Source organism: Chamaea fasciata, unplaced genomic scaffold, assembly GCF_029207755.1.
Source record: "Chamaea fasciata isolate MVZ Bird 193981 ecotype frontalis unplaced genomic scaffold, bChaFas1.0.hap1 SCAF_3, whole genome shotgun sequence".
NCBI lineage: Eukaryota > Metazoa > Chordata > Aves > Passeriformes > Sylviidae > Chamaea > Chamaea fasciata.
In genome coordinates, this window is record NW_027094088.1 from 61,204,347 (window position 1) to 61,229,988 (window position 25,642).

The 25,642-nt window shown below is 40.0% G+C and overlaps 1 protein-coding gene across 1 annotated transcript in view; it reads right to left on the minus strand.

Moving 5' to 3' along the window:
• Positions 1 to 25,642, minus strand: part of RSPO3 (R-spondin 3) — a 59,509-nt gene that overhangs the window by 25,409 nt on the left and 8,458 nt on the right. The window contains exon 2 of the mRNA XM_066179238.1: positions 1,467 to 1,658. Within this exon, the coding sequence (XP_066035335.1) occupies positions 1,467 to 1,658 (192 nt within the window). The remainder of the gene's footprint in view (positions 1 to 1,466; positions 1,659 to 25,642) is intronic.

Here is a 25,642-nt window from a genome sequence, read left to right on the forward strand (position 1 = left end):
AGGTCTTCTTCCTGGCCTATGAGTCTACATGGTGAAGCCAGCCACAAGTGACCCTGGCATGGGTGAGAATTTAGAAAGGATGGCCTGATGCTGAACAGCCTCACACCGCTAATCTTCTTGGAGACCTATGCAAATGGCAGGCAGAGCACAGCACATGAGAATAACACTGTGCTGCTTCTGCCCTACATTAGCACCACATAGGTACTAATGAACCCCACGGGGCACAAGCGCTGCTTTGGCTCCACGCTACCTATCCCCAGGAGATAAAAAATATTCATCCAGGAGAAATAAAATTAAAAAAAAAAAAAAAAAAAAACAAAAACCAACAAAACCCAAAAAAACCCAAAAACAAAAACCACCAAACCCAGAATTTAGAACCTGCTTAGGAGTGGTTTTGATCAGCATATCTTTCTTTTTCTTTAAATTATTCCCTGATGTTCAATCAGATGTTCTGTAGTATTTAATGGATTCTCTATATGACTACCCAAATTGGCATTGCTGATATATTTCCCAGTTCTCAGAAATTTTTAAGAGAAATAAATTAAACCTTATGTATGGCACAGCTCATGTTTGATATGCAAGGCCACACACTGCTAAAAAGTGAGCAAATACTTTGCAGTGTCAAGTTACTCTTTTAGACTTTACTCTGGGGTCCATTCATTAAATAACTTTTATTACCAGGTAAAAACTGGGAGAGTTTCTTGGCCATCGCTCTTATGTTTTTATATCACCTGTGGGATTAAAAACAGTGAATTCAACAACAAAAAGAGGAGTGGGGAGGACATTGCAATCTTTTCAAGTTCATTTGTGGTTCAAAAATCCACAGTGGGATCAAAATGTTGCCTGAGCAGTAAAGAATAGAGTTGGTTTCTCTGTTCCCCGGCCTGGAGACAACACAAATCGGTAAATTCCCCCAAATCAGACTGAAACTTGGCCAGCTGAAGCCTGGCCAGCTTCTACAGGCATTCAGAGGACTACCATGAGTGTGGGACAAGCTGTAACGAGACCAGGGCAAACCACATCTCCAAAGAATGCCACCTGCCATCTTCTCTCCTTGCTGCAGGGGTCAGGCAGGTAAGGGCAGTGGGATAAACAGCTCCAGCTGCCAAGATTCAGCATTCCTCAGTCCCCTCTCTCTCTTTAGAGCTGTCGGCGTTCTCTTGCTTCTGGAGGGCAGTGCCTGGTGCCCACCAGTGCTTCCTCTTCACATGAGAATGTAGAGGAGGAGAAGACCATCACCTGGGCTCTAGGCAGGTCATTCATGTAGAGCCAGAATCCCTGAGCTTTAGGCCACTGTGGTCTTTAACTTCTTGCTTGGGTTAATATTTACTGCAATACTACAAAGAACTGAACAAATAAGGACACAGCCTGTCCATCAACTTCTCTGTTGACTTGATTTCTAAGGAGACACAGCATTCAAGAGAAACAAACAAATCCATGCTCTTCCCCTTTCTCCCAGCACTTACTTGCACACTTATTAATGTCGGGATACCGTGTCCCATAGTATCCACTTGGACACGAGGAAAGACATACTCCAATCTGTTTCATGCCAATCCTCTCCAGAACAAAAAAGAGCCTGGGCTTACATGACAGGCATCCGTTGTAGTCAGAGCACGTAGCACACCCTCCTTGGCAACCCTGGCTCACGTTAGGATGCACTGAGAAGAGAAGAATTAAAAAAAAAACCAAACTGTGAGAGAACAATACATTAAATGAGACCATGAAATAATGGTTCCTCTGCACTTGGAAGGGTGGACTATCCATCTCTCTGACAGCTCTAAAGATTGCTTCATTTTTTCTTGTGTCTCTTCTGACCTGACTTGTCATTACAGAAATTATTTAATCTGCATAAAAATGAGAAGCTCAGCTGACATCTTCACATCTTGCAGAAATAGCCAACAGTAAATGATCTTTGAAATAGATTGCATGGAACAGCAGCATTCTAGAGAATATTCATTTTTCTTTTCCTTATTTTCAGGGGCTTTTCTGCCTTGTGTGCACTTGGCTCAGCAGAAAAATTCATGTTCACTTACTCTTACTTTTCCTAGTTGGATGATTAAAAATCCGTCTAGTGTATAATTTCCTTAATTGACTAAATGCCATTTTATTTGAGTTCTGCTGTGCAGGAATAAGATTTTTATGATCCTTGTAAGATCTGATGATACTTTTAAAAAAAGACACAGGAGAGCCATCCTTCTCACCCTCCTTCATTCCCTGGAATGTTCTCTCTGGCATGTTTTTAATCTCTAACAATTACAACCTGATGTTTAGACTTAACTGTGGCATTTACTCTGCTCCAGTCTCAGCATGTAGCACAGGTAGGATTATATTTGCCTTTCAATTGAATTGTTCTAATTCTTCAGACAAGGAAAGCAAAATTTATTACACTCACTGCCTAACATCTTTTGGGGCTTGGGGATAGCAGGAGAGAGGATGCCATTGCAGACTATCTTTTCAGTAGCAGACATTAATCTGCTGTGTGATACACTGAAGTGTATTACTTCTCAGTGGTAGGGAATAAAGTTTTTCATCCTCCTTCACTTAAAAGTTGTTACCTACTTTTAATTCCTTCTTGCTTGCTTTATTAAATAAATTGAAATTAAGAAAACAATGAAGCATCAAGTAACTCCAGACCCTGTGTCCCCTCTTTCTTTGGCCTTGTCTTGCATGGAAAAAATGGTCATTTTTTTATGTGCAAGCTTTAATCTCTCAGCCTAACACATCTGGTTATATTTCACATATAGAAGAAATATAGTCCTCATTTACATTTGTAAGTTGTATTTATAAATACTATTGGCTCCTGTTCTGCCTTCTCGTCAGGCCAGTGGTAATTTTGTAAATATGCACATGCCGTGATGCGATTGCTTATTTTAATGCTTTGATTTTGTTTTGATCTGCAGACACTGCTAAATAGCTTGCACACACAATTAACTTGTTGGTTTTTTTTCAACTCCTTTCTGTGGACCCCTTGGAGGCAGACCAGGAGTCCATATGAATCCATGGCTTACATGTTGAGAGCCACAACTGTCTGCTGCTCAGGGGAGGGTTGCCTGGCAGGGAAGTTCAGGAATACCTCTGTACTTTGTTCACTTACACTCTCAGCAGAAAAGGCAGGTCCCATGAACGGGAAAAGCACTTTTCTGTGCTCTGAGGTTTCAATGACAAGTGCTGTGATCTGAAGAACCTCAAAGGGAATTCAAGTTCACTCTTCCTCTTTCATTGATAAAATGAGGAATGAGGGTTATTTCTCTCAGTAGGGCTGGGCATAGATGAGATGTACAAACTTTGGCCTTGCTGTGCACGAACAATTTCAGTAAGAATACAAGAACTCAATTCTCTGTTCATACTGAGACACTCATTTTGTAGCACAACCCAGAGGAAAATGTGCTTACAATGCGAAAACATCACCATTGTGGGAATAAATGACATTCAGCATAGTGAGAAGTTGCAACATCAATTCAGTTGTTGTATTTGCTTTCACTAGACTCTCAAAATAGTGAGTACTTAATCGATATAATAATTTTTTTCTGAAAATATTCCAAAGATACAGAGCTTATTGATTTTGAAATTAAGAGCCTGGAAAATATTTTCTTTTTAAAATTAGGTAAATGAAAACGTCCTTGTCTGTCTCTCCTCTGTCTTGTGGCCCTTGTATGAAACTACTTTAAAAGGCAGACACAGTAATGTGATCTAAGAAGCTGACATTATTTAAAAACTATCTGTGACTTTCCTTCATTAAGTCTGACAGTTGGATGAAAAAGCAGCTGAAGTACAAAATATTTGTCATCAAAGCTGCCATATAAAATATGGATGATCACTTTTGACGGGAAACATATTATGTGTGAGCACCTGTGACACATCATTATGCATAGATTCTCTTGACAGAGAAAACATTATGTGCAACTGCTCTGAGGTCAAGATGTGTGTGTGAACCGAGACAGGCAATACTTTACTATTGAAATATGATAATTGTCTATAGTTAAGATCCATTACATGGCAAATTTCCATCTCCCCTTTAACTCCAGAAGTACTAAGCATAAAATAAAATGTACTCCTTTCCATTTTCACAATTTCTGTCTCTTTTCATGCATTCCAGATACATCTCATACATATAACATAGAAAAAAAGGAAAGCCTGTATTTCCAAATGGAGAATATTATTGCTAGTGTTATGGACCAAGGAATAGGATAAAATATGCAAGTCAAGCTCCACTGATTTTATGTCATATTATAACTAACTCTGTGAAGCAAAATAAGCTCCAGTTCTTGGAAATTCTTAAAGAAAAAAGTAACTGAAAAGTCAGAATTAACATTTTAAACTAAGCACCTGCTTTTTTTCTCTTGAAAACTCTTAAAGAGATGTGCTTTTTTGATTGTCTCTTACTGTGTCCGGCATTTCTTTGACTCTTGTATCTGTGTAATAAAATAGTTTCTCATTTGTCTTGCAATAAGGGTAGACCCTTATTCTGGCTCAGGCAAGAATCAAAGCAGGAAGGGACAAGCTGCATGCTCCAGAAACTCCAGGCATTCTTTGAAAGCACTGGGCTTTGTCATTGAACCTGGGAGAAAAAAAAATTGTGGAGCAAAAATATTTGTGCCTAGAGAACGAAAGAACTTGTTTGAAATTAGGCATCTCCAAATTCCAGCTGAAGATCTTGTTACCTCTCAGCCTCCTCCCTCTCTGGTTCAGATCCAGATGCTTGCCATATCCTTGTAATATATGGGCCAGTCCTTCCCCTGCTGCAAAGACTGGGTGGGATTGAAGGGATTCCAGAATCCATTCAATGTTTTGGGTACAGAACTGGCCCTTACTCTTCCTCTCTCATTGCAGCAAGTTGTTAGTACCTGCACATCTCAAGTGCTTCAGCAACTGCAGCCATAACCCCAAGGAAGCAACCAGAAGTTTTATCTCTTTTTTTTCCCCATGTCAGACACTGAGCTCACAGTTTAAGTGATGTGCCACAAGAAGCTGGAAACATAAACCCCATCTGGTGAAATCCAGTCATGGTACACCAGGAGTAAGCATTGCTTCAAATTTCTAGACTTAGGCCAATAGTAGAAATGGGTAAGTAATATATATCCACATTAAGAAATGCTTTGAAGTGAAAAAGCAGGTGATAAAGCACAGGAGAGCACAGACCACTCCTGTTAGCCACAAATTATAGACGTGGTAAGGGGGATGAAGATAGATTCAATGCCTTGGCAGGGGGTTGGGAACTGTGGCCTTGTGGGTTAGGCACTGGCTGCAGAACCAGGAGGTATGGACTGTAGCTTTGCAAATATGTCCAAGAAATGTTCTTGCTAAATACACTTGCTTGAAACCACTTGGTCTTTGGTACAGCCTGCTCCATTACAAAGACAAAGAAAATGAAATATAAAAAATTCTCCACAACGTTCAGAACTGACTCAATGAGGATGAAATAATCTATGCATGACCCCACTAACCATTGAGTGCTCCACCCTCTTGTATCCAAACACTTTTTGAACACAGTGAAATCATAGACTCTTAGGGATGGAAAATGCAGTATAGCAGTGGGCAAAGCAAATGGTGAGAGCACAGAGACACAAAGACAATTTCTTTGTCATCTCTTACATGAACATCAGCCAGAAGTGACACAAGCTACTCATTTGCAGAGTCATCAGTGGCTATAGGTCCAAAATCTATCCATTCTTTTTACTTTCTGTAAAAACCTAAATACTGGAGATTAAAGAAGACCCCTAACAAATGTTGAACTATTCCCTTCTCCTGTCTGGCTTTAAGCCCCTTTTTTTCCCAGCCACCTCTTTTTGTGCAAGCCATTTGTCCAGATATTAGTTTTAAGTCTCATTAGCAAATGAAATCTCAGAATATTTTCCAAAGACCTACTCTGGAAACAATGAGTCTCTGTTAAAAATAGAAAGTTAAGGATAAGGAGCTGAGTTTGAATCTTAACTCTTGTGGACGAGAAGCTAGATTTTGACCATGTGCAGCAAATAAATTCTAATCCTTTGTAATGACATTTTTCAATCAGTTTTACTCCATGTATGGATTAAAATTTATGGAATTCAAAAAAATACGGAAATAAGAAAATGCAGGAGAAATCCAGCTGGGTATACATTCTGACAGCTAGGGGAAAGCACAGGATGGAAGAATATTCTTTGCCGGTTTGCCACAGCTGAGGTGCACTGTCTCATCACTGCTCTCCAATAACAAGATGTCCATTTAGAGGTTTGCTCTTGAAATGGATGTGCTAGGCAAATGAAATCCATCCCTGCTGCTGCTCCTGGTTTCTCAGGCTTGCCAGTTCTCACAGGAAATATTTTCACAGCAGAGCTGCTCTGGAATTCGGCCTTCCCAGCTGGGCTGCCCCTTGCCGGGAGAGCCAGACCCCACCTCAGCTTTTACCACCACGCAGGACCCCCATGGACATTAGCCCTTGTGGTGGTGGGGATTTGGGATGGGAAATCCCATGGGTTCTCGTGTCATTTGATTGCTTTGTGCATTCTCTTACTTTCCTTTCTCTTTCCCTTGCCCAGTGAGAAGCAGCTGCCTGTGGTAGTGGCCTGAAAACAATACTTCATGTAAAGCAGAGCCACTCTCAATCATGCAGATCGTCCTTTAGGCAAGCACAAAGAGCATTTGGCAGTCAACTCTTCTAATGAGAAAGTCATTAAGGAATTCAGTTTGCAAACCACAGCGTATTTCCTCAGACTCTTTCTTGGACAGGGTTGCTTTGTGTGGAAACGCATTAGAGGTGGGATGCACAACGGTGGGGCAAAAACACTGAACTGTCTTGTAAGCAATAGACAGTGAGGAGCAAAAACAAAGCTCAGGAGTGGTAGGACAGCCCTGGGATGCATGGACTTGATAAATTTGTATAATCAGTGCTAAATAGATTGCCAGTCTGGGCCAAGGTGAAACCTGAGTTCAGTCTTGCAGGTTAAGCTCTGCTTGATCACTAGGCCTTAAATTACCTCCAGGGAAGCAAGGGACTGGATGTGTTGTGATGGGGGAGCAGCTGGGGAAAATAATCCTGTACGTGGCAGTTACTACTTTGGATTGGCAATAAGTTTTCTGGGATCCAACTGAACCAGTGGTGATAGCTGAGGAATGTGGACTCTCTGTTCAGCCTCCTCTGGATCTACAGGAATTTGAGGCACCCGCAAAAGAGGCAAAGATGAAAATCCAGTCTGAAAGTCAACGTTAAAACTTAATGTCTTCTGCTTCTCTTCGTGATTTGATCTTCGCAAATATTTTAGGACTTATTCCTGAGAGGGTGGTAGCTCCTCCAGAGATTTGCCTGACTTCTATTTTACTTCAGAGTATTGCTGCCTTCTGATACAAAACATGTAGCAAAGAGGATTCCCAAGTATCTTCCTATGTTTTGAAGGAAAAAGATCTTACACAAAACAAAAAAAATTTCCCCACACCTCTGCCTGGCTTGACAATATTTTTCTCTTCAAGAGGCACTTCACATCTGAGGGAAAAGAAACCAACTTATTTTATTCACCAAATGTCAAGACTTCTAAAAAGCAACAGAAATGTGAGTATGGGACTGTTCCAGAGTCTCAGGGAGTATCTGTAACTGTTTTGTAGTGGTGTCTACAAGCAAGGAGGCCCTTGGCCCAAATGGCCAAGACCTCACTGAGGATTGCCTCATCATTATTAAACACATGTCTGGCAGAGTGATCCTGAAAATTAAGAATACTGGCAGCCAGAACACATTTCCTCTGAATTCTGTTAGAAAGAGCATCAACAGGCTGAAAAATCTCACCAGGGGTGCAGAGTTTTATGCAGTTTCCTAGCATCTTCAGCGCAACAGAAATCAACCACAACAACCACAAATGGTTCCTTGTCATTCCAGAGAGTTTTGTAAATAAACTGAAAAATTCTTCTTGTAGAGAGAGAAGGGAAATTGACTTTTTTTTTCCATATACTATGGAGCACCACCGACATTCAAGGATCCAGGAAGTTTAGCCAGTATAGGAACCAAAGAGGATCTCTGAAAAAATTGCCTTAAACACCCTGGTAGTGATGGTGAAGGTAGGAACCAGGTCATGCAATAGCTTCTCACATCAAGTTCTATAAGCAAATACAGATATTACCTTTAGAGTCAGCTGTAGTTGTTTCCAAATACACAGCCTTCAAGACTATACATTATGATTTTTTTCTAAAATGCAAACTCAATTACATCATCTCCATCTTATTGTCTAGATAGAAAAAAGCTGTTATAGAAGGGTAAGTAACTGATCTATTAAAAGTAGTAACCTACTAATTGTAGCAACCTAATAATTCTGTGACCGGTGTTATGACAGCCGTCAGATTCAGCTACTTACAAATAAAGCATCTGTGCCCAGACAAAAAAGGAGGTGTGACTTTTGGAAAGAGATTCTATTTGACGCACTTGTAGACAGTACTTTAATATTCTAGTCCTGCAAGCTGCTGTCATGAAGATCCTCAGCTGATTTTATACTCTTCATATGGACACAGACACTGTCACTATGATTCCCTTGACTCTCGAATCTCTTCCCTACAAAAGATGCATGTTTCTACTGAGTGAAGAAGCAAAAATATATAGTGTCCAGGCTCATTCTTTGAAATGTGTGGTCTTTCTGCTTGAGAGTAACTTTCTCTTTCCCATTTTTGTATTTCAAACAAAGGTTGTGAATGCTTAGGCTATCCTGGTGGCAGCAGGGCCTGTGTCCCCCACACTCCATTTGCTTCTCCTGTTTTGCTCTCCTAACATACTGGAGACTTTTATTGTTGCATATTACACAGATGCTCCTGTATTTCCAATCTGTATAAGGATCACTCAGCTCATACTGTCAACATTACACAACTACAGTAGCATTTGCAAGTTTCTCATTTCCCACAGGGTCTTTTGAGACCAGAGTTTTTCTCTCAAAGTTTTGTTTCAGAAACCACAGAAAGAACAGCAGGATGTAACAGATTTTACTTTCCATGCCGGGGACTAGGGAGAAGGGTTTAGACAGCAAAAGCCTGTAATCCCATGTCGAAACCGTGATTTTTCTACTACCATGTTTACAGCATTAAAAAATTAATAAGCCAGACAGCAAGCCAGCCCACTGCTTTGGCGGTGCTCAGATGTGCCTTTGGTCAAATATTTAATATCCTCTCAATTTAATGTGTTTGCCTAAGTGGAACTGATCAAAAGTTTGTAGTGAATGAAATTATTTCTTCCTGTGTAATGATTAAATTCATACCATACTGAAGCTAACTGGAAGCCCCAAGTACGTTGTTTGCAGTGGGACTGTTCTGGACTGACATCTGCAAACATTGAAATGGAGCATGTCTCTTTAAATTCAAGACTCACATCAAGATTTGAAGTCATAGTATAGGTATTAAGGAGTATCACAGTGATGGAAAATCTCTATAAATTTGTAGCAAGAAAGAACTCTGATCTTAACATTTCATGAATGAAAAAGGCTAACTTCTCCAGGCTGACTGGACAATCCATCTGCCAGTGACACAAAATACTGTTCAAAATTCCAAGTTGAAATTAATGATTGAAATACTAGGTCTAGAGACCACTTCTCTGCTGGAGCGCTAGGTAGCAACACTCAGCAAATGATGGTCCAACTGTTTTCACCTTTCCCTCATGTCACTGGGACCCATGCTAGTCTAAAAGAGAAAGAAGTCAAAAGTTTCTGACTGCAAAACATGAACAGTATGAAGTGAAATCAAATTCAACTCTGGTGGAAAACAGACAAGAGTCATCATCACCAGTCAGCTTGGACTCACTGACAAAAGTCCTGGGCCCCTAAAGTCAATGCTAAAACTCCTGTGAAGAAAATGGGGTGAGGATATTTTGTTAATCAACATTAGTGTAGTCTGTGGTTTGGAGCAGAGTTATCTGATTTTTAGAGGGCAGTGTGATTGGATAGCCTGTTTAGATTGGGATTAAGTAATAGGATGGGTGAGATTTAAGTAGGCATCCAGTTCCTGAGAAACTGACTCAGTTAAACAGCTCTGTGTGCCTGGATTTTCTAGTGAAGTAACTATGAATGGCACGTAGTTAGGACTTGCTTTATCACCCCTTCTGCATGCTGCCCTCCCTTTGAAGTCTGAGTCTTTCCCTCCCAACCAGCTTCACTGCCGCACACACTGACCCACATGAAAGAAATTTAGCACTCACTACGAGCCTCATTCACTTCCCCAAAACCGTAATGCATCTGACATCACTGCAGTGACACACAGCAGGCAGTACACTGTTCAGCTACAGCAGTGCTACAAAGTATTTGAGCTGAATTATTGGGGTGCTGGTGACGAAATCAAGGCTATCATCCATTTTGTGCTAAAGCAGAGAAACAGTTCATTTTCTTTGTGGTGATACACCACCACTTCCCTGGGGATTTGCATACCAATCAGGTCAGTTGATTGGAAGAGAAAATGAATTAAAATAAATTAAAACTTTTGTTTGGTTTTGGGTTTTGGGTTTTGGTTTTTTTTTGGTTTTTTTTTTTAATTGATGTAATATCTGTAATAGTATGTTTGTTATCACAAATCCAATTAACAGTATGTTGGGGGTTAGGTTTGTTCCTTCTTTCTCTAAAGAATTTTTTCCCCATAAGTTACCAAGGAGACCAAGTGTTGGATACTTGAGAGTACTTAACCGAAACAAAGAGGTGGACAAAGTTGGAAGGGGGAGATAATGCACATAAAAGACAGAGCTTGAGGCAGCTGGGGGCTCTTCTTTTTCCGGCGTTTGGGGAGAGAGAGAACGGCTGTTGCTGGCTGGAAGAGTTTCACTGTGGCCAAAGGGATCCAGTCCTGGGAAATCTACTATCACCGTTTCGGCCTGAATCCTGAGTTTTCTCTGCCACCCGCGGAAGCTGGGCCAGCCCTGCCTCGCCTTCAGCTTCTTTGGCACTGCTCCTCTTGCTACAGTGTGACCCTGCACCCCCTGCGCTGCCGGGACATCCTGCCCCTGCCTGCCGGGACACTCTGCCATCCCAGCTACCAGCCCAGGACTTTTCCACTCTTTCAGCTTGGTGCTCTGAGGATCCTGCAGGGACACCGAAACCAAACTGCCCTGGGTTTTGTGAAACAAAGCCCTCAAGGCTCTTGGTACTGTTTTCGTTTGTTATTAATGCTGTAGTTGTTTGGTGGGGGTTTTTTTTGTGTTTGTTTGCTTTGTAATACATACTAGTAAAGAACTGCTATTCCTATTTCCCAAATCTTTGCCTAAGAGCCTCTGATTGTAATTTATAATTGAAAAAGAAAAAAAGGGGGTGGGGGGTTTACACTCTCCATTTCAAAGGAAACTCCAGCTGTTTTTTTTTTATTACCTGGCAGATACCTGTCTTCCCAAACCAAGACACAGTATAATGCTGACACTTCAAACTTTGTCAAAATATTTGACAAAATATTTCTATTTTTGAAGAGTATCTATCATAGTCTAATGGAATTTTATTGTCTATATAATTGTCTGAGTGGTTTTAATTTAAAATAGCAATAGCAACATTATAAGGGTGATAAGGAATTATAAGATTTAGAATTTCGATTTAAAAGCAAAAATAAATTCTAGAGTAAAAAAAAATAAACTGAGGCCACCTATTGACAATATTAGGTAAAGAAAAACAAAATCTCATAGCCCAATCATTATATATAAAATCAAGAATTAAATGTCTAGGAAACTATGGGTTAGTGTTATGAGTCTTATTAAACGTTTTGTAGTAAGAACTGCAAAGTCAGTGGTTATGAAGCTATTTCAACGTTTCCGTACCATAACAAAAAAAATACGAAAAAAGTCTAATTCGCCTTTAAAATTTGTCTCTAGCCTAAACAGAAAAAAAACCCCTTACATTTGGAAAGATTAATGGGCAAACTATGAACTATAAATTTTAAGGATGACTTTTTTTATTTTTCTAATACATTATTTAATATCACTGATGCACATCAAAAGTGACATATGACACTTTTTATGCACAATTGAAGAACTGATCATAAAAATATACTTTTGTTGAAGTATTTCACTGGTAACAATGGTAGGAGTCACATCATTTAGGCTGGATCAGAGCAGGATCCTGAGGATGCATATTTAACCTTGCTCTGCACATTCAAGTACAAATTTGTAAGACACATCTTCCTGACCAAGCTCTTGCACAAGAAAATGATCCATTTGCTATTTTGTGGCCTAAGAGAGCTGCTTTGTCAGGTGTCAGATGCCTTAGCCAGCTTGCAAAATATCCTTAGCACTTAGCAACATGCTCTGTTGAAGAATATTTTTCTAATAACTCCAGTAACGAGGAAGAGAGGACTGTTTGGTTCTGTTTTGTCACACTGTAACTTAATTAAGCTCATGCAGAATGAACAGTAGAAATAGAACCCATTACTGCAAATAGAACTGCCTAATATAAGTTATACCAACAACCAGCTAAGCTTCAGTGAAAACCCAACATCCCCTAAATATTAGAAAACATGAAATCACAGCAGTTATTTTTAAAGCATCCAATATGATGACTATTTGGCAGCTCAGCTGGTGGCCAGTGACTTGCCACCACGTTGGGCTGCCATGAGACAGAGCTCGAATGTGAGACGACCGCAACAACACCACTCAAAATGCTGAGCTGCTGCAAGAAAATTGTGCTAAAAAATGTCACAAGCAGATGCCAAAATGGAATAAGCGAAAGGAAAGACTGAACTGTGTCCTAGAATGAGAACGTCCTCCTTAACTGGCTCCTTGACCTCCTAGACTTCCACAAAGCAAGCCAAGCCATTTGTTTCACAGAGGTAGTTACCCCAGGTACCCAACAAGCATATGCTCCTGGTGACAGCAATCAAAATCACATGTGAAGGGATCCAGTCCTGGGGTGGAATGATGGACCCAGTTATCAACTTGTAATCTTTAGACCACCAGAGCTCTGCATGATGTTAGAAATCAGGAAAAATTATTGTGATGGTGTCAGTTTTGCACCACCAAAGCAAAAATATACACATGAAAAAGAATCCATGTGGAAAAAGGTATAAGGTATAGGTTAACCTTCAGCATCTAGTTACTTTGTCTTTCCCTAACAGTACCACTGAGTTATGTGGCTTTGAAGAAAATTAGGGGTTCTTGGGTTTGAAGGTTGATAAGGTTGGCTGTTTAAGGTCCCTTTCCAGCACTTTAAAGTACTAGAATCTACATTTTCAAATCTAGGGCATACTGTGAGACAACTAATCGCCTGCTTCATTCCTGCGAATATGGCCTCATTTTCAGAATGGCTGCAGAAGATGGAGGTGGTCAGAGGTCTGAAAATGAAGCTATTTGTTCAGGTGTCCAATCAAGTATTGATACTTCAATTCTAGAGCCAAACTTAAAAGTTTTGGCTTTATCATCTTTGAGCTTCAATTTTTTCATCTGCAAAGGAGAAACACTACCTATCTCTTAGGACTGTGAGGTGTTTAATTCATGGATATTTACACTATGTCCTCAGCTTTGGCTGAAATTTCTGGCTTCTTTGCACATGCAAGCCTCCATGAGAGTCTGTTCCTTGCATCACATTAAACCTTGCTTTATAGAGGGTTGTCTCATATACATCAGATTGTTATGGGCACAACTACTGAGTCATGGGTACAAGTGTGGTAACAATTTATTGTAGTTATTCACACAATATTTCCATGCACAGATTTCAAAGGTGGACTGAGACAAGTTGAGAAGCCAGTTCTTTTAACTTTCTGATTTCTGCTCTGTGACTGAAGAGATTAGATTATTGGAAAACATGCTATTAGCACTGGCTTGCAGCCAAAGACTCTGCTATGGATTCTGCAAGGGGTGCTGCACTCACTGTAAATTAAGGAAAAGAGCTGGGTAAGTTACTCAGTGAGGAATGTTCCCTTTGGGAATTGTCCACAGCAAACGAGAGCTGTGGTTGGTGAGCAGAGAGCAACAGGGAGAAGAAAAATAACAAAAAAGGTCAGAAATTTCAGGGAAATAAAAGGCTCTCTTTCTCCTCTACACTGAGGACTAAGTTAACAAGCTTTAAAGTTTCTTGGTCCCTTTTATGCTACTTTCTGCCTACCCAGACCAAACTGGGAAAAAAACCCCCATACAATTACCATGTAAGCCCATGATTAAATTCCACCCCATTTGAAAAAGCACATCAGCATATGGTTACCTACACGCATATGTTACAGACCCCTTGACTTCAATTAGACTTAAATACCTGATTAAAATTAAGGACTCATTCTTGAATGGAGGCTCTTGTGCTTAGTGCAGACACTTATCTTCCTGAATTAGGCAAAAGCCTAACTCCTAACATACTAACTTTGAAAATAATGCCTTGAGCTTCTCAGTCATTAACTAACCCAAAGTTTAAACATTTCTAATTTTTAGCTTCTCAATAGTTTTGGGTATTTTTGTATTGGTGAAAAAAAAATCAAATATTTTCAACATAATGACCATGTTTTCATGGTGTTCCAGAGAGCAAAACCATTATTATTTTCTCCTTATTTTTAGAAGATTGTAAAAAAAATCTTTTCCCTAATACTGCAGAGAAAAGCATAGCTCTATGAATTCAAAGGACTTATGAAAGGCTTCTAGCACTACTTTATTAACTTTTTAAAATTAATGTTCATGCATTTTAAATCATTGCCATTATATTTGGGAGTAAGATTCCTACAGTGCTTGGAGTCAACAGCCCTCTTCCTTTGTGTCTCAGCAAGAGACTCAACAAAGATAAGAATTTCAGTGCTTTTTTAATATAAAGGTGTTTGACTTTTAGTTTACTGAATATTTTCATAAGGGGCTACTAAGCTATATCCTCATAGGAAGGCAAACAGGTTGCTTTGATTTCAGTAAGACTCAAACCAGTGTCCTATAAAAGGAGAGACTCAAAGCCTGTTCATTAATCTCTAAAGTATCTTTTTCAGCTTAAATCTGCTGTTTGCCTTATAATACTTTCCATACCAATATCATATGTAGGAAAAAAGCCAGTACCACAAAGGTGTTCTCACAGAAAATTAGAAAGAGATGTTCAAAGGCAAGCTAAATAAAAGGGAGGCCAAATGATCAGGGAAAACATTTACAAAGTTTATCATGTACATGGAAAAAAGAGAATAATTAATGCAAACTATTGTGATTTCAACCATCCTTAAAACCCCTGAGAAAATTATATAATCACATAGCAATAGCAGCAGTAAGACTCCAAATATATGTGCAGTTCTGTAGAACTTTTCACCTTGTGGTCCTCAAAGCACTTTTTGGCAATCAAATGAGATGCAGCTCCATGATGTAAGTAAATGCTTTAGAGGCCATATTACCTTTAACAACACATGTTTGATGAAGAATGGGAAATGCACTGCCTGTCTGATGGCTGCTATAACCAGTCTGAGCTGAGACATTTGGGGAACCTGTCGGGTTGAAGCTGTGACTCTTGCCAGCAAATCCAGTTTGGTTACTATTGGTTTTATTCTGCTTTGTTCTACAAGTTGTTCTACAACTGTCCCAAAGCCCATACCAAAGCAATGGTTCAGTAGAAGGGATTAAGAAGGGACAGTGCATCACCTCACAGCTACTTTTCCACCTATGAAGATCACTAAGCTTTGAAGTGTCTTGTTCCTTCATAATGCATGAGAGATGCTGGTGGCAGGCAGGGCACAGCAATGAGGCAAATTGGGATGTCTTCACTTGCAGCCGGAACACAGTTTCTTGGTCACAACATAGGGACAATGCTGTCTTAGACCCTGCCCCAATTCTCTCATAACTACTTTGTAAGCAAATAACAGGTACATGAATATTTATCGCCAAAAGGTTTTCACTGGCACAGAACAGGTCTGAGCTGAGACATGAAGTCAGGACTGCTCTTAGACAAAAAAGAGCATAGTAAGATCTCTAACTGGCTTAGGGGACTGTTTTCTCCAAAACCAGCCTTCTCTGAGCACACTTCGCAACAGCCGTTCTTTGTCTAGGCAGTAAAAAAAAAAAAAAAAAAAAAAAAAAAAAAAAAAAAAAAAAGCAGTCTGTAACAAAGCATCGCCCCTAAAATATCTATGCTATAATGATATCTACCAGTGGAAGTAAAGATAAAACTGATCCATGGTTGGAAATAGGCATCAGTGAGATTCAACTGCATTAATTAAAATAAAATTCAGAAAGCCTTGGTAGATAAAATCATTGCTGCAGTCTCAGGGAGGCAGTATAATCTCAGTCACATGTATTTTTCAAATCACAGGTAAGATATATTTTTAAAAGCATGCTGTAGCCTAGCCATAAATTATTGTGCCGGGGAAAGGAATCATTGGGTGGATCAAACAGTTTATGCTGGGCACCTTCTGACATCCCTTGCCACTGTGTCCCTGTAAGAACACAGTGGCAAGGGATGTCAGAAGGTGCCCAGCATAAACTGGGCCTTTTGTTAGTATTTTGCCTTAAGACGGTATCAGCAGTATCACAGTTTTCTTACTCACAGTGGGTTGTGTTATGCTTATCAATCTAATTCTAACAATTAAAAAAATGAAATTATAGTGGATAAAAGCAAATAAAAGTGCCATTTTTAATATAAGGTGATGATCCAATATTTTCTTTGTGATTTGAGAACTACTTGTTTCACAGAGGATTTCAAAAACTAAATAAACTTTCATTTCCTTATAACAAACTCCACATTGTTGCCTTATGAAGAAAATTGGAATTTTATGTCTGGTAAGGTTTCTATGTAGCATATCTGCTGAATGAGGCATCAGTGTAAGTAAGCAGATGGTAAGAGACTTGTTGATTTTACCATTATATATTTGTGCAAGATGAAAAATAGGAGAATATCAAGATAGTATCCTTTTGATTTCATGTAATTTTCTCTTGTTGTGTCTTAGCCGCTTGTCTAATCCACTATTTTACTAATCTTCCTCTTTCTTGAAGAGACCACTGAGTCTACCCCTCTACAGCTTTTCTAGATCATGAGTATCTCTTCTGCTTAGCCTTCTTAAACTCCTAATTATGCACACACAGAGGCACAGAAGAAGATAAATTGCCTTCCCTGCTGTGACACAGAAGCCTCCAATTCCATAAGTCACCATCATCAGAGATGGGAGTCCAAGTTTCTGCTCAGTAGCTCATACCCAACCCTTCCTGTTGTCCAGGTTGCTTTTATTGATTTCTCCAGCTAAAATCTAAAGTCACTTACAGAAAAAGGTGACTAATTTTGAAAGGCTGGATATGGCTATGAAGCTGAGTTGAAAGGATGAGCACAGACTGATATCTAGGATAACCCAGAAACCCTATCCAGATATTTTATTTAAGGTAAGGGGACAAGAAATGAGGAAGAAACTGATAGCTTCAAAAATGAGATGTGATGCTAAGAGGTCTACCTTACATGCACTATTTGCGAGAACCAGACATTTCCACCCTAGGAAAGCATCGTAAGTGGTGTGGATAAACTCCCAGCCTTTTTCTTTCAGTACTTAACCTGTTCAAGGTGGACACTGGAGTCAAATGTTGTATCCAATTTTTACCCCGTCTGTATTAGAACTAAGACATTCTACTCACTGATCACTGACAATAAATAGAGTAATTAAAATTTAAAAAATCTCTATCACCAACGTCTGTTATGATAGAAAAATCTGCTATGGTATTCACCACATAGACATATACCTGCTCTTCACTGTGCTCCTAGAACATCATTTATTTTTTAAGCAAAGAAATTGGCTAACATGTAGATGTGTTTATTGATCTTCATTCATCTCAGTTGCAAAAGTAGCACTTTTTATTCTCAAAATAATGTCCATTGGAAAAAGACTTCTGCTAGAATTTCTTCTTAAGTATTTCATAATAATCTTCAGAACAGTGTTAGTGTTCATCCTTTCTCTGCTACTAATATCCTACTGCACTGAGAACATTTAAAATACTGGATAAACAGGCTAATTTTGGAATGCAATAAGAGTTAAAAAAAATCCACCAGACCAGTGCTTTTCTCCTGTAACACATGACAATTCTTGATACATTTTGAGGTGGAAGGGGACTTGGTGGTTTGGGGTTGGTTTTTTTGGGGGGGCGAGGGCAGGGGAGAGGTTATATTTTTGGGGCAGACCAGAGAAAAGCAAAGATTTCTTAACAGGGACTCTGAGTACTCTTGTGGATCATTTAAAAGACATTGGTTAGGGTAACGCACTCTGCCCATTGCTGTCTGCAAGATTTGCAAGTGTGGTACACACTCTACAGAATTCTATCTCTGAGCTGATATTTCTAATTATAACACACTGATGCTCAAATTACACTGAGTTCTGGTTGCTGCCTTCTGTCTTGCCCTTTCTTACAAACAGTCTAGAGGCAGGACTTTCATATGCATTTGTAAAGAGCCTATAGCTGGAAACATTAATAAGAGCTATCACTTAGGAGCAGTTACTTACACTTTGTTTAATGTCTAATGGATTCTTCTAAATATTTACAGTAGAACAGTTGTCAGACCAAATGCTGGACATTACTGGCAACTTCCCAGAAGTAAAAAGGAAAGAGAGGAGGAGAGGAGAGGAGAGGAGAGGAGAGGAGAGGAGAGGAGAGGAGAGGAGAGGAGAGGAGAGGAGAGGAGAGGAGAGGAGAGGAGAGGAGAGGAGAGGAGAGGAGAGGAGAGGAGAGGAGAGGAGAGGAGAGGAGAGGAGAGGAGAGGAGAGGAGAGGAGAGGAGAGGAGAGGAGAGGAGAGGAGAGGAGAGGAGAGGAGAGGAGAGGAGAGGAGAGGAGAGGAGAGGAGAGGAGAGGAGAGGAGAGGAGAGGAGAGGAGAGGAGAGGAGAGGAGAGGAGAGGAGAGGAGAGGAGAGGAGAGGAGAGGAGAGGAGAGGAGAGGAGAGGAGAGGAGAGGAGAGGAGAGGAGAGGAGAGGAGAGGAGAGGAGAGGAGAGGAGAGGAGAGGAGAGGAGAGGAGAACCTACTTGTTGCATTCTTCTGTGGGGTTTTAGTGAGACAGGTTCTGCATTGAGTAGCTTGGTAGCACTGAGCAAGAATGGTCCAGAGGATTGCGTACACCCTAGGATCAAGTTGTGCTTTGGTCATGTAAAACTGCCTCTATTCTTGTTTATCCTGGGGGAAATGACTGTTTGACTGTTTGCTTTGCAGACACTGAAGTAAATAAACTGTATGAAAGGACAGTGGCTACTACAAGAGGTGGAGGAGCTCCAAATTTGGGGGTGTCAGCATAGCACCTGCTGTTCTCTTGAACAATCTCGTCTGGTAGATTGGAATCTGCAGTATTTCCCTGTTGTTGTGGCCCCCTGACACAGGTTGGTATGGACTTTAAAATAAATAAAGCTAATACTGTGAGGCTGAAAGAAAGCCCTTGGTGGGCCTCATCCCCTCAGCCCCTGAAGTTACCTTGGCTGTGGTGAGAGCAGGGTGTGTGGTGGGAAGCAGGTGTGGAGGAGGAACAAGAGAATGGGCAGCAGTAGGAGCCTGTGGCTACTGGGAGAGACCTATGTGCCAGCAGCTGCTGGCTAGCAGATCACCCACCAGGTTGTCCAGCCATGTCTAACAAGTGAGGTCTTGGGCAGGCAGGAGAGGATGGTGGCTGCATCACTGCCTTGCAGCTGGCAGAAGTGCTGGTATTTAGGAGGGGGCCCGAGACACGAGGCACTTGTGTGTCTCACTGTCCCCTACCCCACTGTGACACAGCAGGTCTGTACTTACACAAAAAGGCACCAGAGATTGTTGTCTTTCTTTGGAAAAATTTCCATTGACTTTAAAATGAGAGCCTTGCATGAATAAGAACCTATGAATTTACCCAGATATATAAGTTTTCTGTAGCATTTGCTATTGTAAAAGCCTATCCTAATTTCAAGATGTGTGTGTCTCTTGTGTGTGTGTGTGTGTGTGTGTGTGTGTATGAACGCATGCGTGAGAGGGAGAGAACTCTCACTGCCTACAACTGTTCTGCCAAGATAAACTTTGCAGCATTTTATAAATTAACTCTGCTCTATGTGTTTATTTTTCTTTTGGAGATTCTAAAAAGAGACTGTTCAACCCATCTTATTAGGGGCAGCACATTTTTTTAAAGAGAAAAATAAGTTCCGACTCTGCACTGGAAAATATTTGCTATTTTCAGCGAAAAGTATTCTTTCCTTCTGACCTGGCATATTAGATAAGATTTATGTTTCTGACCTGACATTAGGTAGTTAAGATTTATTCTTCTATATTAACTTTACTGAGCTTGCAAGCTATTCATTTACAGCATAGGGAATATATTTATGGCAGAAGCAAAGAAAGTTCACTACAAAGTAGTAAAATATGTTATTAGGAGTGTCCTGTAGACTGATGAAAATTTTGAGTACCCTTGCAGCTGGCTCCCTTCTGCCTCTTTTTTCTTTCCTTGTTATTTCAACTTTAAAACTTGAATTTGAAGTCAGTTTCTATGGCAAATAACTTAAAAGAGTCCAGATGATTCTAATATATCCACATACATGTACATACATTTATGCTGTGATTGAGAGGTGTGGGGAAGGGGATAACAAGTGACTTGAATTCTCTCCGTGTTCTATTGGCAATGACCCAGGCATAAGTAACATTGGACCTCACTTTCCTGCCAATATAAATCAGGAGGAACTCCACTGGGGTATAAAGCTGGTGTGTGAGTGAGCACTGAATCAGATCTGGAGCTTTTCTCTATCCAAAGGTGTGGACCCAGGCAATCCGTTAATGTCCAATTGACTTTAAGAGGGGAACCGCAGACTATGATGGAAACCTGGAAGCACTTCAAGACTCTATAGGCAGTAGGTTGGAAAGTTAGAGGCCTCCTATTGAAATCAGTGGCAAAACCTCCCATTAACTTCAATAGGAAAAGAATCAGGCCCTAGAAATGTCTGGAAGCCAGAGAATTGAATGGCTCAAGAAAAAGGTAATAGGAGCTGATGACTTGCACCAATAAATCACCAATGCAAACCTGGCCATGCTTGGTTTAGACTCAAAATTGCTTTCATCTGATGTTTGTTTGAAATACTTTCATTGTAAAACCTTAAAGAAGAACTGGCAGCTGAGAGAGCTGTCTGAACACGAGGCCGACGGCTGGACAGGGTGTGGTACCTCCTCTGCCCCTGCGTCTTCGGACGGAGTCCATCTTAAAGAGAAGCAAGAAGCACTGGCCTGCCTGTAGAGACACCAGTGCTTGCTCTGCACTGTGAACCAGGGAATTTTTATTTCAGAAACTGTCAGACTAAATCTGTAAATCCACTTAGACTGAATATATTGGGGAAGGGGGATTATGGCTCCACAGCAAGCCAAGAGGAGGAGTAGATATTTCCATTTGTGGACATTATTCAGCTCCTGTCACAAGAGAGAATAGAGATGTGCAGAGCTTTGAGGAATTAAATGTGTTGGAGAAAAGGCTTGGCATAAGGATAGTTAGGACCATCAGGCATTTCAAGAGCTGAGAAATGCTTATGGAGTGCAGTGAGCAGAGCTACACGTTGCAGTTCAGCTGAGGAACTCTGCTGCCTATCCTGTGTGACACAACACAGCTGAGGAGAATTCTACTTCTGAACAAACTCCTATTTGTAAGTTGCACTGAGTTGAGGCCAACTGCCCTGCCACACAACTTGACTACCCCTGATAAAGTGGTGAAGAAAAGCACAACATTGTGGACGAGGAGTTCCTCCCCCCTCAATATTTTTGCAAGTAGTGTGGTTTTTTTTCTGCTGGTCCCTGAAAGAGGGAGCAGTAAATGGACTGGATGTATAGTTTGGTATCTATGCTTGGTGAAACAGCCATAAACATCTTTGATGCCAGCTGACGCATTCAGAATAGTTTACTACTTTACAAACTCTACACTTCATATTCTTGTATTTGATAGACCTCAGAGTTACATTCTCTATTAGTCTATGCAAACCTTCCATCCTTCCTTATATCTGACATAGGGTCCAAGGATTCACATCTTTCTGTATATGCAGAGACTCATGGCTTGTTTTCACAATCTGTCTCTGTAAATCAAAGAAGTTGTTCACTGCTTCTTTTCTCTCACCAAGAAACCCACTGCTACCATCAAGTCATCACACCACAGCCCAAGGGCATCCTTTTCTTTCCACCATTTCTCCCCAAAACCCTGGTGTCAGCAACGTAAGTTGCAATAATTTGTAATTGAAAGGGAAAATTATGTTGAGGCATCAAAAGGGAAAATTATGTTGAGGAAGAAACTTGCTTGTAGATACAAACAAGAGAGTGAAGGCAAGAGACCACCAAAAACATATTTCTTCGGGGTGACACTAAGGAAAAACAGAAATTGCTAAGACAATGAGAAAATAAATATTTTTAAAAAATGATTTGACAAAAGGCACATTATTGTACATCCTATATGTTGGATGTATGATCACATGCGAATTCTGGTTCAAGTTCAGTGCATTCACCTGCTAGTTCTCCTTTCCAGTAGGCTTGGGCTGGATTCATGTGTTGAATGGATTATGAGAAGGACATGGATCACACATGCATTAAATCTGGCAAGTTAATGGAGCTGATCTAGACTTATTACTTCCTCTGCCACTTGCCACCTCAGAAAATGCAACATTTTGTGCCTATTCCTTTGCTCACTTATTTAGCTAGTCTGGTCTGCTGCATGTTCTCATTCTGTGAATTACTCCAAGCACTACTTTGAGAGATAGTGCTCAGGTTCAATATCTGTAGGAAGAGAGGGAAGGCAAAGAAGGAAAATGCTCAGGAATACACAGTGCTGGGCAGGGTGAATAAGTACAGCATGGCAAAAGCCATAAAAATTTCTCTCCTACCCTTTTAAGTGGCAAATTGCAGCTGTTCTCTGACAAAAGACAGTGGAATACCCTCATGTCCTGTACCAGCAACTCATAAAGAGAATTGCATTGCTCCTCCTTTTCTTGGTGATTGGCAACAAAAAACTCCCATTTATCATGTTTTTTTAGTAGCCTGTATAAACATTTAGACTAGATTCTGTGCACATGCAAATTTTATGCTGTCAGGACTCTGTGAGATATTTGCCTCCTGACATGAGTTGTAACTAGAAGCAGAATCTGTCCCTTAACCTTTGTGACATGTTTATTCTGCCTAAACCATCTCCCATCAAAAACAATGCAGAGGCTCAAATTGAAAACCTCAGGTTAGTGTGGCATGTGCCTTATGATCATGATATTCTTTTTGCTGATATAAAAGAGGAATGTTGTCTTTCCTTGCACATGCACAGATGCAGTTACAGAAGTGAACCCATATGCACAGCCAACCCCAGGAACATTAGTAGCAGTTCTGCTGCATTGACACAAGAAAAGTGGCAAGAAAAGACTCTTTTCACTGGCACCACCAATTTTCCCTTCTCAGACCATAACCTTTGGAGCATCATCTTCCTTTCAAGTGGCTAAGTAAAATTCCCAGCCTAGTGATACAGGTCATTTGAAAAGCAAGAAAGGTTTCAGAACTGAAAAGGGAAGGGTCCATGTAACTTTCTGGTACAGTTTAAAACATGCCGAGCTCATCAGAAAGAAAAGAGGGTCCCCTAACAAGCTTCCCAGTCAAATTTTTTTGTTGTTCTTTAATTTAGCATTTTGTTTAACCCAAATAAAACTAATTATTTTGTTTCCCATGACCAAACAGAAGATAAGAACAGTGGGAGAAGAGATGAAGTTTTCAGACAAACCAAAGAACTTCACGTGGAGACAAAAACCTCTATCTGAGGTTATCAGCATAAATTTCACCTATATTTTAAGACAATCTTGAAGTGAAAATACTTTAATTCTTGCTTGTGTTGATGTGAACTTTTGTGTATGTATGGGAATGCATATATACAGACATAGATATTAATGTGTAGGGGAAAAGGGAGAGATAACAATGCATGAGCATGAGTTTTTCCTATTCTAGGACAACAGCTGTAGGGTCAAGGTTTTCCAGGGAATTAACTATATAAGCCAGAGAATGTTTCTGTAGGAGTCAAGGGAGATGGAAGATTCTACTTCTGAATAAGCTCTCTTATATGCAGTATTGCAACTTCTGTGACGATCTCTTTTGAACAAGATGTGTCCAAAGTCTCTGCATACCTCCAGATGAAAAACACAGGTCCTTTTTCCTGGTCCCAGAAGTAACCACCGCCAATCATGGAATCAGGCTAGAAGGCTCAACCAGCAAGTTTTGTAGATGAATAACTTACTTTTCAAGAAATTATGCAAGGCTTCAGAAACAATTACAGATTGACTTTCATAATGCTTGGTGATCTTTTAGTGGTAGCTATGGTTAGAATCCTCCTCTCTCACATAATCAATAAGGTATGAAAATGCAAGAGAAGGCTACTCTTTTGATTAATCTATCTTATACTGACTCAGGTGTGACTTCTCCTGAGGGAGAAATGAACTTCTCTGCTCACTGGGTAGCTGGAAATGATGTGATTTCAGAAAGAGGTGAATAGCAGCCTGTCCTCATCCTGAAAGGGTACACTTCACAGTTTCCTTTGTGGCCAGCCAGATCCTGGCAATGAGTAGTAAGATTCCCCCACTCTGATCACTCCCCACTCAGTGCTTCTAACCTCCATAAACCTTGGGAAGACTTGTGTTTAGCAGAGTATCCAGGTACAATATATAGATACGTCATAAATGAAAGCCTGTTTGAAAGTTCCTCAATAATTTCACATTCACAGAGTGATTGAGACCACACAACCACAATACATGTGTCACTGCTTGTTAGATATACTGAACTCGGAGTCAGTAATGTGGCAGCTTACTTATTCTAAGACATACGTTTGAAGGAAGTTGGGGCTTTAAAGCAGGATTAGTATTTTAGTTAAATACTCAGATGAAAGAACATGATAGCCAGTCATGGAAGAGCATAAGCACTTTCAAATCATATTGATTTTGTAGGTTTTAGCAGAAATAAATTATGCTAACGGAGAAAAAATGCAGTATTTTTGTCCACAAGCTGTCTAGGGGAGCTTGTTTTTTATGTTTATCTTTCCCTAAAAATTACTTTGGTCTATTCTTCAGAACTAGTATATGACCTAAGCAGTGATGAGGATGTCCTTTTGCTGACAGTATCTTGAAATTGAATCCTACTGACAGATTTTTACACATCTGAAACTTCTCATCAATTGGTAGCTTAAAAAACAGTTTTAAATAGTTTCATTCCTAAAGTCAGGGCCTTGATCTTAAAATACTTGTCTAGGACATAGCACAACCTATAAATCCCACACTCTCATACAGAATTCTACTTTCCCTTTTAATACGCCCTCAACTCTGAAACTTGTCAATTGCCCAACTTTTCATAAAACATAAACACAAGAGACAAATGTGTGATTTCATTTTGGACTGCGAAACAGAAACTATTTTGATTTCTTTTCTGTGGGTTTTTTGTTCTTTGGTTTTGTAATTTATTTTTTTTTTTCAAAACAAAAAATCATGTCATTTATTTGCTTTTCAGACCTTCAGGGTCTTGTCTATTAGAAATCAGCAGCCAGCGTGCCCAGCACAAGGTGGTCTCATTTCAGCTGATTATTTTTAGTTCTGTGTTATACTAAAACTTTCTGGAATCTTCATCCATCCCCATGTGTTTGTGAAATACTTGCACTTAACATCTTCTGACTCCCATGTTGAATAAATAGCCTTTGCTCCCACTTCTCTATTTTGGAGGGCTAGTCCTTCTCTTGGAAGTAACATCAAGTAAAATAACACCAGCAACTCATTATTCAGTGGCATAGAAAAAAGTGAAATTAATGATGAACATTCTAGGAAAAGGAAACAAGGTTATGAAACA